Here is a 13,665-nt window from a genome sequence, read left to right as displayed (position 1 = left end):
ATTTTTGATGTATGCAGTATATCAAATGAATTGAATTGTTGAAATAAATCACTGAAACAAACTGAAAAAAGGTTAGAGCACCAACACTGCATATAACCAGTTACACATTACTATGGAAATGTTTATTTGATTACCTCTCTCTATAATTCTACTTGTGGCTTCTATCCCCATTCAAAACTAATTGTGAATCCAGTTCCAGAGAGAATTAATTGGAAGTGAAATGGCATTTTAGGGATTGCAATCTGCAATTAATCTGATTCCTTTAACCTAGTGAAGTATGCACTTCAAATCCGTTCTCTGACATTATTACGATTCCTGCCCAAAGTTAGTGCCTCTGTACCATTTGGATTAAATTCAAACAGTTATGATAAAATATTATATTTTTCATGTCCCAATGCAAGAGCGATGATGAATAGCAAACTGTAAAAGTGAAAGTGTCCTATTATTTAAAACATGCATCTTAATTTATAGAACATCGTATAAAGTACCAGTGAATAATCCAATATATACCTATTTTAGGAATAAAATAATTTCACATTTTTCAGTAAGGGGTAACAAGAAAATGCGGTTAATATCAATAATAATTCCCAAGGAAAGAGTGTTTTAGTGATGATGAAACATGTATAAAATAACCAACACAGCTGGAAGCGACAGTTATCGAAATGTATTTAATTTGAATCGTAAAGGCTATGACATTTCTGGAGAGAATAGATGCTGATCCTGTACAATTGCTGGAGATGCAGCTTCTGTACTTCATTTCTTTTCCTTTTCCACCATTCAGAAACCCAAACACATTCCCTTCAGATTAAATAGTGAATCATTCGCACATTTTCCAATTAACTTCTACATTCGATGCTCACAATGCGATGTTTTCTGCATCGGAAAGAGTAAACTTAGATTGTTACAAAGTGCTGAAGTAACTCAGGTACTGAGTGAAGCAACTAAGCAGGTACTATCACAGCATTTAAGAAACATTTAGACAGGTACATGGATGGGACAGGTTTAGAGGGATATGGGCCAAATACAGGCAGGTGGTACATGTGTAGCTGGGATATTGGCTGGTGTGGGCAAGTTGGACCAAAGTGCCTGTTTCCATGCTGTAAGACTGTGACTCTAACTCAGCAGGTCAGGCACCATCTGTGGAGAACATGGATAGATAACGTTTCAGTTCAGGAACCTTCTTCAGTTATTTAACAACTTTTGACTCAAAAGTGGGGATCTAGGGACATTAACGATAGCAATGCTGGAAAATCAGTCATTCAACCGCATTGTTTTCAGTCTGAAGAATGGTACCAACCTGAAACGTTACCGATCCATGTTCACTAGCGATGCTGCCTGCTCCACTGAGTTACTCCAGTATTTTGTGCCCTTTCCAGTAAACCAGCATCTGCTGTTTCTTATTTCTAAACTTAGATTGGTGACTGATTTGTAGAACATCTCTGTTCAGCTGATCCTGATCTTCCAGTAGCCTCTCACTCTAATTCTCCGGCCCAATCGCTGTCTTTAGCCTGAAGGAACCTCAATGTTAGCTTGAGGAACAGCCAATCCTCTTCTGATTGGCAAGCTGCACTTGAAAGGCACAATATTGAATGTACACTTTCAATTAACTAGCATTGTCTATCATAACTGGCTAAGTCCTGAAGTAATCAATAATTGCTCTTTTCTCTAATGCTGGCAGGTTTGGGCAGCGGTAAAGCTGCTGCCGAACAGCGCCAGAGAAGTGGGTTTGATCCTGACTAAGGGCTGTTGGCTTCCAAACATCAGGGAAGTGACAGCAATTGAACCTTGGAAGTCTCTCTCTCACTGCATGTGCGTGCTCACAGACACCATTACATGTGATCAATGATCGAGAATTACCTTAAAGTATCTACCAGAGAAGATACCAACAGTAGTCACCCAGCGAGCCCTAGGGTGATGAAATCATCACTCCAAAACTAATATGTGAACATTGTCCTTTGAGACTTGACTTTGCCAGGTCAGAAGAAGCCCAGTGTTTAGTTTGTCAGGGACACTGCATCAGTCTGAAGAAGGGTTTAGGCGCAAAACGTTGCCTATTTCCTTCGCTCCATAGATGCTGCCGCACCCACTGAGTTTCTCCAGCACTTTTGTCTGCCCAGTGTTTAGTGTTGACCTGACCTTGGTAACAAAGGCTGGCAACTCATCGAGTTCTACAGTCTGGCATCAGGCCCTTCAGCCCAACTGGTTCATGCTGACCAAGATGCCCCATCTAAGCTAGTCCAATTTACCTGCATTTGGCCCACATCCCTCTAAACCTTTCCTAACCATCACCTGTTCAAGTGTCTTTTAAATGTTGTTATTCATCTGAGGAATTTGGACTTGACGGCACAGAAGAATCAGAAAAGCTTTGAAAGCCATCGACAAATGCGAACGACCCAAGTTGATCTCCAAACGTTGAAATGGAAGATCTTGGCCCATTGTAGTCAAGCTTATGCTTTCAACATGAATGTGGGAAATGTAAATTTCTATATTAAACAAGGCAAATCTTTTGTCAGTTCACATTGCAATTTATATCGACGGTCCTAATTACCAATGCGTTGAAATTTTATCAAAGTGCCTCGAAGCGGAATGTAGTTTATATGCAAATGTAGGTGACTCTGTATCAAGAAAGCTATGACATCTCAGCTATTGCCCTCCAAGGCTGAAGCATTATGCAACAGCATTGCGGTTTTATGCAGTCTCTCTTGATAAAACTTGCCGAGGTACAACTTATGTTCACTTTAAACTGAATGGAAACCGCAGGAAATGCAATTTGACTTTCATTGTGAATGCTTTTAATCCTCAATGTAACCTGGAACAATGCCGGTGATAAATAATATTATCGGAGACTCTGCTTGGCAAAATGAATTTATTAAACATTAATTTTTTGCGCTTTATTGACTTAATCTGTTCTTTCGTTATCAGGAGGGTCCATATGTTATGCTGAAGAAAAACCACGACACTCTGGAAGGAAATGACAAGTACGAGGGATACTGTGTGGATTTAGCTTCGGAAATTGCAAAACACATTGGGATAAAGTATGAACTCAAGATCGTTCCTGATGGGAAATACGGAGCAAGGGATCCAGATACAAAAATCTGGAATGGAATGGTGGGAGAACTTGTTTATGGGGTAAGTCCCTTCATACAAAAAGAAACCTACCTCTAACGTCTGAATCTCAGCTTCCCCTTTCATGTTAATTTTAATGCACTGCTAAATTTAGTTTAGTTTAGTTTCATTTAGTGTAGTTTAGTTTAGTTTACAGAATGCCTGGATTAGTGGGCATTTTCTACTGGGAGATGTTGGACAGACTTTGATTGTTTTCTCTGGAATGCCGGAGGTTGAAGGGAGACCCGATAGAAGTTTAGTTTAGTTTATTGTCACGTGTACCGAGGTACAGTGAAAAGCTTTTTTGTGTTGCTATCCAGTCAACGGAAAGACAATACATGATTACAGGCGAGCCGTCCACTGTGTACAGATACAGGATAAAGGGATAACGTTTAGTGCAAGATAAAGTCCAGTTATCCAATTCAGGATAATCCGAGGGTCTCCAATGAGGTAGATGGTAGATCAGGACTGCTCTCAAGTTGGTGTTCGGATGGTCCAGTTACCTGATAACAGCTGGGAATAAACTGGTCCTGAATCTAGAGGTGTGTGTTTTAACAGTTGTTTGTGAACATGATTTGACAATGTTGTAAGTCTATTTATATTGTACAATTGACTTTAAAAATGCATCTGAAGAATTCGGGTAACATGATGCACATAAAGGAATTTCAGCCCTTGTAAGAGCTGTCCATACACTTTGCTTTAAAATCCAAATTGAATGGAATTGTAAGTGTAAGAATCGGGGTTTTCTGTGTACATTATTGAATATTACACGACGGCTAGCCCTACTTCCCCACACTTGCAGTTTGTATTGACAATCCTAATTGCCAAATTCTTCAAGGGATCAAAAAGGGAAATAAGAACACAGATGGGTTTCAAATGTGTGGGAAGGAACTACAGATGCTGGTTTATATGGAAGATAGACATAAAATGCTGGAGTAACAGTGGGTCAGGCAGCTTCTCTGGAGAATAAGGACGAGTGGTGTTTCAGGTCTGGAGGAGGGTTCCAACCCGAAACGTGTCTCATCCTTTTTCTCCGGAGATGCTGCCTGGCCTTTTCTGTTACTCCAGCACTTTATGTCTGTCTTAGGTTTCTAATGTCCGGGAAGTGCTGATCTGCAATCATGAAGCAATGAGAAATTATCTTGGTTTCATCAAAGGAAGTTGGACAATGCCTCCCAAATAACTGGTAGACACAAGGGTTCTCCTCAGTTCCAGACAGGGAACTCTCCAGAGTTCCAGACATAACTTCAAGTGGTTGAAATAATAAAGGGCAATCAAGGATGGACGAACAATATTGCTGTGGCTTGGTGGCAGGGACAAGTTCTGAGATGATGCGGTGTGAAGTTGGTTGCTCTGCTTTCTTTAATAACACACTAACCATGTTGTATCAGGTAGTTTGGCTATTTACGTGCTGGGGTTGGGTTACGGGAATCACACCTAATGATGCACTGAAGCCAAAAGAGCCTGGTCAGTTCCATTTCAAAGCTTCTCCCTGTAACTCACTGATCCACATCAATGTAACCATTATTATTACTTATTTAATAAGATAGAGGGAGTGCAGAGAAGGTTCACCAGACTGATTCCTGGGATGTCAGGACTGTCTTATGAAGAAAGACTGGATAGACTTGGTTTATACTCTCTAGAATTTAGGAGATTGAGAGGGGATCTTATAGAAACTTACAAAATTCTTAAGGGGTTGGACAGGCTAGATGCAGGAAGATTGTTCCCGATGTTGGGGAAGTCCAGGACAAGGGGTCACAGCTTAAGGATAAGGGGGAAATCCTTTAAAACCGAGATGAGAAGAACTTTTTTCACACAGAGAGTGGTGAATCTCTGGAACTCTCTGCCACAGAGGGTAGTTGAGGCTAGTTCATTGGCTATATTTAAGAGGGAGTTAGATGTGGCCCTTGTGGCTAAGGGGATCAGGGGGTATGGAGAGAAGGCAGGTACGGGATACTGAGTTGGATGATCAGCCATGATCATATTGAATGGCGGTGCAGGCTCGAAGGGCCGAATGGCCCACTCCTGCACCTAATTTCTATGTTTCTATGTTTCTATGTTAATGTACAGATGCTCATTTATTTTTATAATACTCCAAACATGTGCTCAGTAAATATTGTGCATAATTGGTATGGAGAATGAGGCCTTTGAAACACTCATTCTGATTTCAGCACTGTCATGTGAAATATTACACTTGGTTCCATGGATCTGGTATATATTTAGAGATGCAGCATGGAAACAGGCCCTTCGGCCCAACGTCCATGCCGACCATTGATTCACACTAGTTCTATGTTACCCCACTTTCTTACCCACTCCCTACACACTAAGAATTTACAGAGCCAACTAACCTACAAACCTGCACGTTTTTGGGATGTGGGAGGAAACTGAAGCACCTGGAGGAAACCATGCGGCAACAGGGAGAACTTCTCACAGACAGCACCCGAGGTCAGGATCGATCCAGGGATTCTGGCGCTGTAAGGCAATGGCACTACCCGCTGCGCTGCCCCTCAAAGAGAAAAGTCTCACACATACATAATATGAAATCATCTAATTTATTACTTAGAAGCAACTTAACATTAATATGTTAACTTGTGCTCACGCCCACTCCACTCATCAGAAACTCTTGGTTTTGATGACTGCCATGATGTTCCCTAATCCCTGGCATCAGTCATGACTCCCAGTCCTCGGTGAAGTCCCTCTCTCTATCCCGAGATTCATCCGAGACTTCTGCTTGCGATGGCTGGGTCTGGTGAACCCGAAGGCCCTGGCGGACCTTCAGATCGTGGTCTGAAGTGACATTAGTTTAGTTTATTGTCACACGTACTGAGGTACAGTGAAAGGTTTTGTTGCGTGCTAACCTGTCAGTGGAAAGCCAATACATGGGTACATTTGAGCCATCCACAGATACATGATAAAGGGAGATTGAGAAGAGCATAGTTAAAGTAAGAAATGCTGCTGTCGGAGTAGAGATTTAAAAGAGTGGAGCGATTGTAATGCATGATTGCAGATCCACTTCTGTGACCAGGACACAAAGGGTCGCCTGATTTGGGCGCCATATTGGATGGACAATCTGAAGTCCAAAGCCAAAGATTCCCTCGGCCGCTGATGTAGCCGATAGTAATGTGCAAGTCAGCAGGTGAAGCAAGATCAGCAAATGCTTGTTTAGTCTATTCAATGCCCTCTTGTACTTCTGCACCCAATTAGACCCTACCATTGCTTGTTCACCACACTCTTAATCACAGAGGCATTGCACAACTGCTCATGGCATGATATCCATGCCAAGGAATCAGCTGTTAACCCTTTCCTTGCAAGTACCCAGCCTCTTACATGTCAATGTACCAAACGTAATGTTTTGCACGATGCATTTCACTGCAAGGCTCATGGTGAACGGCATACCAAGGGCAAACACATGGCCGCTGCAGTGCCAGACATGCCTCTAGGTGGCCCTGTAACTGCAGTTTTCAGTTCCAAGAGCATCACAGCTTCCTCTGATAGAATAGAGGAGAGATTGGTGGTTGATTGAGTGAAAGATACAGCATGGAAACAGTGGTCCGAAATGCCCACTGAATCCAGGCTAACCATCGATCATCTGTTCGCTGCTTCTATGATATCTCATTTTCGCATCATAGAGTCATAGAATGATACAGAGTGGAAGCAGGCCTTACAGAGGCATTGCACAATGCTTGGCCACACCGATATGGGACAAACGCAGGCAGGTGGAACTAGTGTGGATGGAACATGTTGGCCGGTGTGAAAACTTGGCCACACCGGCCAACATGTTCCATCCACACTAGTTCCACCTGCCTGCGTTTGTCCCATATCTCTCTAAACCTGTCCTATCCATCTACCTGTCTAATTGTTTCTTAAACATTGCGATAGTCCCCGCCTCAACTACCTCCTCTGGTAGCTCATTCCATACACCCACCACCCTTTGTGTGAATAAGATATCCCTCAGACTCCTATTAAATCTTTTCCCCTTCACCTTAAACCTGTGTCCTCCGGTTCTCGATTCCCCAACTCTGCGACAACCTGATCTATTCTTCTCATGAGTTTATACACCTCTATAAAAGCACCCCTCATCCTCCTGCGTACATACAATCTATACATACCGTTTAAGCACCAATTCCATTTTGTAAGAGCAAGCTCCAAAATTAAAATTAATGTCTTGAATGTTCTGTGTTTTAGCAAAGTTTCTACTGTTATTTCCCCAATTAAAATCGGAAAGCTCCATATAGTTGTATCTTGGAACGATAATCACAACAAGACCTTGGCTCCAAGGGAAGTCCTACACCTCTCTCCTCACCTTCCCCTGAATGGTGACATAGGCTTATGTTTAGGTTTAGGTTCAGGTGTATTATTGTCACGTGTACTGAGGGACAGTGAAAAGCTTTGTTTTGCAACAGGTATACTATACATAAATACAATCAAGTCAAGCGCAAGTGAAATTGATAGGGCAACGGGGAAGATACAGAGTGCAGAATATACTTCTCAGCATTATAGCGCGTCAGTCGCATAGACAAAGAGCTATGTCCATAATGGGATAGAGGTGAATCTGACAGCTTAAGGAAGGACTGTTCAGAATCCTGATAGAAGCTGTCCAGAGTCTGGAGGTGCACGCTTTCAAGCTTCTGTACCTTCTGCTGGATGGCAGCGGGGAGAAGAAGGAATGACCGGGGTTGGACAGGTCTATGATATTTTTGGCTGTTTTACCAAGGCAGTGTGAAGTGTAGGTGGAGTCAATGGTGGGGAGTGCAGTCTGTGTGATAATCAGTCAATGGTGGAGAGTCTGGTCTGTGGCCTGCAGCTGTGAGCTGCACCTTTTGACCACCTCCTCCCAACCCCCTCCTGAATCTCTGTTAGAAAAATGTCAGGATTCAGGATTGGTGAAAAGGGCACAGAAAAGATTTACGCTGATATTGATGGAACTCGAGAGCCATAGGGAGGGGTTGATCAGGCTCTGACACTATTCCACAAGAGACTGAGGGGTGATCTTGGAAAGAGGTCAAAATCATGAGGGGAATAGATAGATGGATGCAGATGTAATAGGAACCTGAGATGCAACTTTTTCAAACAAATGGTGATGGGTTTGGAGCGTTGTGAGCCCAACGTGGGTCAATGGTACTAGCTTAGTATCTGTCTGAAGAAGGGTCTTGACCCAAAACGTCACCCATTCCTTCTCTCCAGAGATGCTGCCTGCCCCGCTGAATTACTCCAGCCTTTTGCATCTATCTTTAGCTTAGTATCTTGGTCGGCATGGATGATGTGGGATGAAGGGCCTGTTTCCATGTTGTATGAATTTATGACTCTTTCAGGAGGAAGGGAAGATTTATTTACCCTCATTAAGGTGAAAGCCCGTGGAATCCTCTCTTTGCGTTAGGGGGAGTATCTCATCATCTGAACCTTTGATCCTGCACCACCGGAGCGGCATAGTGGCGCAGCGATAGAGTTGCTGCCTTACAGCACCAGAGACCTGGGCTCAATTCTGACTACCGATACTGTCTGTACGGAGTTTGTGTTCTCCCCGTGCCCACGTAGGTTTTTTTCGGGTGCCCCAGATTCCCATATTCCGAAGACGTATAGCTTTGTAGATTAATTGGCTTCTGCAAAAATTGTTAATTGTCCCTAGTGTGTGGGGTGATCGCTGGTCGGCATGGACACGGTGCATCGAAGGGTGTGTTACCGCACTGTCATAAACAAAACCAAATCCTCCCTTTCCCTCCCTCCCTTCACTGTCCCTTTCCTCTAATCTTCCTCAGCAACTTGGCCTTCCTCTCCAATAACCATTAATCTTTTACCCTACTTGATCTGATTATCAGACAGTCTTGGTTCCCTGAATATATATAAACCCATGGGGAATAGACTGACAATTACAAATATCATCCACACGAGTAAATAAGATCTCTTCCAATCCCCATTCACTTCAATATCTGTGCCTAAGTAATTTTGCCAACATGCTTGTTCCAATGGAGAATCACTTTGCGAAGTGGTGAGATTGTCAGGTTTAATATCGATTGAGACGTATGAGACCCGGACAGGGATGATTTCCTTTGTGCAGCCAGGTGTGGCAAGGTTGTAAATATTAGCTCTTCAGATGATGCGAAAGTGGGTTGATTGAAAAAATTATAGGGAGGTTTAATTCCCCTTAAACTCATAAGAATATGCCTTTACAACAATTATGGCTGAGCCTTAAATTGGTTAAGAGTCAAGAAGTGTTTTATTGTCATATATCCTAGACAGAACAATGAAATTCTTACTTACAGCAGCACAACAGAATATGTAAACATCGTACTCTATAAACAATATAATCAATATAATAAACAAAAAAGTTATATATATATATAAGTGTGTGTGTGTGTATATATATATATATATTAATATATACTGATATACATATAGATACTGAACATTTTTGTTAAATTATATTGTTTATATTGTATATATTGTGTGTGTGTGGGTATATATTTTATATATATATATGTATATGTATGTATATGTGTATATATATATATATGTGTGTGTGTGTGTGTATGTATGTATATATGTATGTATATATATATATATGTGTGTGTATATGTGTGTGTATACGTATATATATATATATATGTATATATATATATATATATATATATATATATATATATATGTGTATATATATATATATATATATACATATATATATATATATACATATATACACACACACACACAAACACACGCAATTATTTTTCATGTATTAGATTTTTTGTGTGTGTGTGTGTGTGTGCGTGCGTGTGTGTATGTGTGTACGTATATATATACACACAAAAACAAACAAACTATTTATATAAACTAATTGGTTCATAAATCATCAGAATATTTTTTAATTATCTCTTTGGGATAAATTCCGCCTTAAAGATCAGTGTGTGAGACCAATGAACAGCATATCTACAGTTAGTGCAGGAGTAATGAGCTGGATGTGTGTTATCAGCAATGCCCTTCATAAATCCATTGTGTATCTGAAGGAGATTTTTAGAAATGCTCTCAAGAAGCATTCAGCTTGCTGCATTGATTATCTCCGCTCTGCAATGGAAACAGTCGCACTGCTTTAACCTCTTAACGTCCTCCCGCTGAAAGCTGTCACACTGCACACCAGTCCAGCAGAGCAGATTTCCGGACACCATCAAAGAAAACCTCAGTAGTTAGTAATCAGATTCCTGATACAGGAAAGCCAATGATCCTTCTGTAGAAACTACATCAAGGAATGAAATCAGGCACGTGACGCAAACGTATATTTATTTTCACAATGACTCTTACTATTGCAGTAAGGCACAGAGTGCTGGAGTAACTCAGCAGGTCAGGCAACACCTCTGGAGAATTAATGAATTAATTAGTTTATTGGCCAAGTAGGTTCACATACACGGAATTTGCCTTGGTGCTCCGCTCGCATGTAACAACACGACAAACAGTAACAATTAAGAATGACACATAAAATATTAAACATAATAATAAACATTACAGTTTAAACATGTGAATGAAATAAAATACCAGAGCAAAATGAGGCTAGAGTCTTTTGGTTATTGAATGGAGCTACTACTTGTGGAAAAAAGCTCTTTTTATGTCTGGCTGTGGCGGAGTCGCCTTTTAGAGGGAAGTGCTTCAAAGAATATGTGGCCAGCAGGCACGTGCCGTGAGTAATTACTCAGGGTAGGCAGTCAGTCGGCTTTTAATAAATCTTAAACCGCGCTTGTGCAGATTGTTCTCTCCGTAAGCTGTCAGTCGACTTTTATAAAGTCTTCAAAAGCCAAATCTCTTAATAAAGTACCATATTTCCCGGCAATGAAAACGCACCCCCAATTTGATAAATTTTGAAAGAAGGCTGGTGGGACATAGAATTTTTCACGCTCAAAAAAATAAATATGAAGAAAGCAATTTGCCCAAGGCTTCCAAATCTCATTCATTCTGAATTACTGAATGGGTGGGGGGTGGAGAGTGACGGCAGGTGGAGAGATGGTGGGAAAAACGGGAGCACACCAGGACAAGTTGAATCTGTTGTGATCTTATTGAATGACAATACTTGTTCAAGGGACCAATTGGGGGGAGAGTTCCTTCCACAGCGTGTGGGGAGTCTGGCCAGGTGTAAAGTTGCGGGGAGGGCAGGAGCATTGAGAAGCAGGGGGTCGGTGATCATGCCAGTAACTCACTCACTCACTGCCGCCGCAACGCTCCGGGCACGGAGCCACAGCATTGTGGCCGGGGAGGGAAGTAGCTCGGGGGGCTGCGAGTGGCCTCAGGACTAGACAGCGGAACTGGACGCCACCTCAGTGCCTTCTGCCGGCCCGCTCACCTGTGACAGTGCTCTGAACATCTGAACATCTCTCACCTGCCGCTCGTCGGCTTCTCTCTTGTCGGCTGCTTCCTGCAAATCCTTAAATTCTGATAGCCGAGTAACCTCAATTGGTCCCTTGATCGCACTGTCGAAATTTAAGGAATTGCGGGAAGCGGCTGACATGAGTGAGACCGGCAAGACCGGCAGGAGAGGGGTTTTCAGACGGAGAGCACTGCCAGAGATGAGCGGGGGACGGTCTGGTCCGCAGCCACCCGAGCTACTTCTCCCCCTGGCTCCTGCCCTCTCAACGCACCTGCCCTCCCCGCAACTTTACCCTGGGCCAGACTCTCCACATGCCGTGAAAGGAACTCTTTTCTCCCCCCCCCCCCCAGTGGCGTTGTCCTTTTTCAGCCGCTTCCCATCAGCTGCCAGCAATGAGGGATAGACTTGGCTATCCCTCAGTACAGCAACATTGTTCTTGATGTTGCTCTACGGAGGGATAGCCAAGTCTATCTTTCTTGGCTAACAACCTTCCAACTTCAGCTTCCAAAGACACATGTAAATTTTCATGCCTTATTTTTGGGTAAAAAAATATCTTAATTGCCAAGAAATACGGTATTTAAAAACATATAACACCAAGAAATTTGCTTACCACATAATTTGTACATGAACTCCATTCTTCTCTCTTTGTTTCTTAAGATAATGGCAATCTATGTTTGAAAAACCCACCAAGAAACTTGCGTTGTGCATGCGCTGTACTGCAAAGGCAGAATTTCAGCTGCCTTCAGTACCCTGGAAATTGACGGCTTGAAGCAGCGTCAACGGCAACTTCTGCTGCACAGACCTTTGCGTGTTACATGTACTGCGGATGAAAGGCATGGATAATTATGCCTACCTCAGAGATCGATCTCTTAGGTAGTCATTATTCTCCCATGCCTTTACTATTTATATTTAATAATTCCCATTTTATTGTTTTTGTCAGGGTAGGCAGTGCCTACCTTGCCTATCCTGACGGCACGTGCCTGGTGGCCAGGGTGAAAGGGGTCAGAGATGATCTTACCTGCTCACTTCCTGGCCCTTGCAGTGTACAGTTCGGCAATGGGGGGAAGGTTGCAGCCAACATTGGACGATTCGCTGCAGCCTCCGGATGTCGTGCTTGGTGGCTGAGCCAAACCATGATTGAGAAGGTGAGGACTATACGATATCAGTATAGAATTGGACCATCATTGCCTGTGGCAGATTGTGTTTTCTCAGCTGCCGCAGGAAGTATGATGGTTCCAAGGAATTTAAAAGACTCCATGGATGTGACTGTGGTGTTGTTAATGGTGAGTGGGGGGAGGGAGGGGGAGTTCTCCTAAAGTCTACTATCAATTCCACTGTCTTAAGAGCATTTAACTCCAGGTTGTTGCGATGGCACCAGGATGCCAGCTGTGTCATTTCCTGTCTGTAGGCAGATTCCTCCCTATCCTGGATCAGCCCAATCAGGGTTGTGTCATCTGAAAACTTGAGAAGCTTGACAGAGGAGTCTGTGGAGGTGCAGTCTTTGCTGTAGAGAGAGTAAAGGAGAGGAGAGAGTACGCAGCCTTGCGGTGCTCCTATGCTGAGAGTTTGCGGGTCCGAGATGTGCTTTCCCAGCCTCACATGCTTCTTCCTGTCTGTCAGGAAATTGGTAATCCACTGACAGAGGGGTTCAGACACAGTCAACTGGGAGAGTTTGGAGTGTAGTAGCTCTGGCACAATGGTGTAGAATGCAGAGCTAAAATCCACAAACAAAATCCTTGTATTGGTCCCCTGGCGGTCTAGGTGCTGGAGGATGAAGTGCAGGCCTAGGTTGACTGCATCATTCACCGATCTATTGGCCCGGTATGCAGGTTGCAAGGGGAAAAACAGTAACATTTTTCAGCTTGGCCAGCACAAGTCTTTCAATGGTCTTCATGACTACAGAGATCAGTGCGACAGGCCTGTAGACATTAAAACCAGTAATCCTTGTCTTTTTAGGTACAGGGACAATAGTGGAGACTTTGAAGCAGGCAGGGACAGTACAGGTTTGCAGGGACTGGTTGAAAATGTCTGTGTAGACTGATGTCAGTTGTTCGGCTCAGAGCTTGAGGGTGAAGGAGGAAACATTGTCCGGTCCTGGAGATTTCCAGCTTTTCTGTCTTCTGAATGGGCTCTCCACCTCCTCAATTTCTATTGTTAGTGATGGAGTAGTGGCCAGACTGATGTTGGTCAGCAAGGAGGGGGTGGGTAGTGGA

The 13,665-nt window shown here is 42.9% G+C and overlaps 1 protein-coding gene across 4 annotated transcripts in view; it reads left to right on the top strand.

The window, feature by feature from the left end:
- Positions 1–13,665, top strand: part of LOC129698140 (glutamate receptor 4) — a 187,811-nt gene that overhangs the window by 138,503 nt on the left and 35,643 nt on the right. For all 4 annotated transcript variants that reach the window (XM_055637047.1, XM_055637045.1, XM_055637044.1 and 1 more), the window contains exon 10: positions 2,923–3,129. In XM_055637047.1, coding sequence (XP_055493022.1) covers positions 2,923–3,129 — 207 coding nt within the window. The remainder of the gene's footprint in view (positions 1–2,922; positions 3,130–13,665) is intronic.

Source organism: Leucoraja erinacea, chromosome 6 (assembly GCF_028641065.1).
Source record: "Leucoraja erinacea ecotype New England chromosome 6, Leri_hhj_1, whole genome shotgun sequence".
NCBI lineage: Eukaryota > Metazoa > Chordata > Chondrichthyes > Rajiformes > Rajidae > Leucoraja > Leucoraja erinaceus.
The sequence above is the reverse complement of the archived record's forward strand: the minus strand, read 5'-3'. Positions and strand labels throughout refer to the sequence as shown.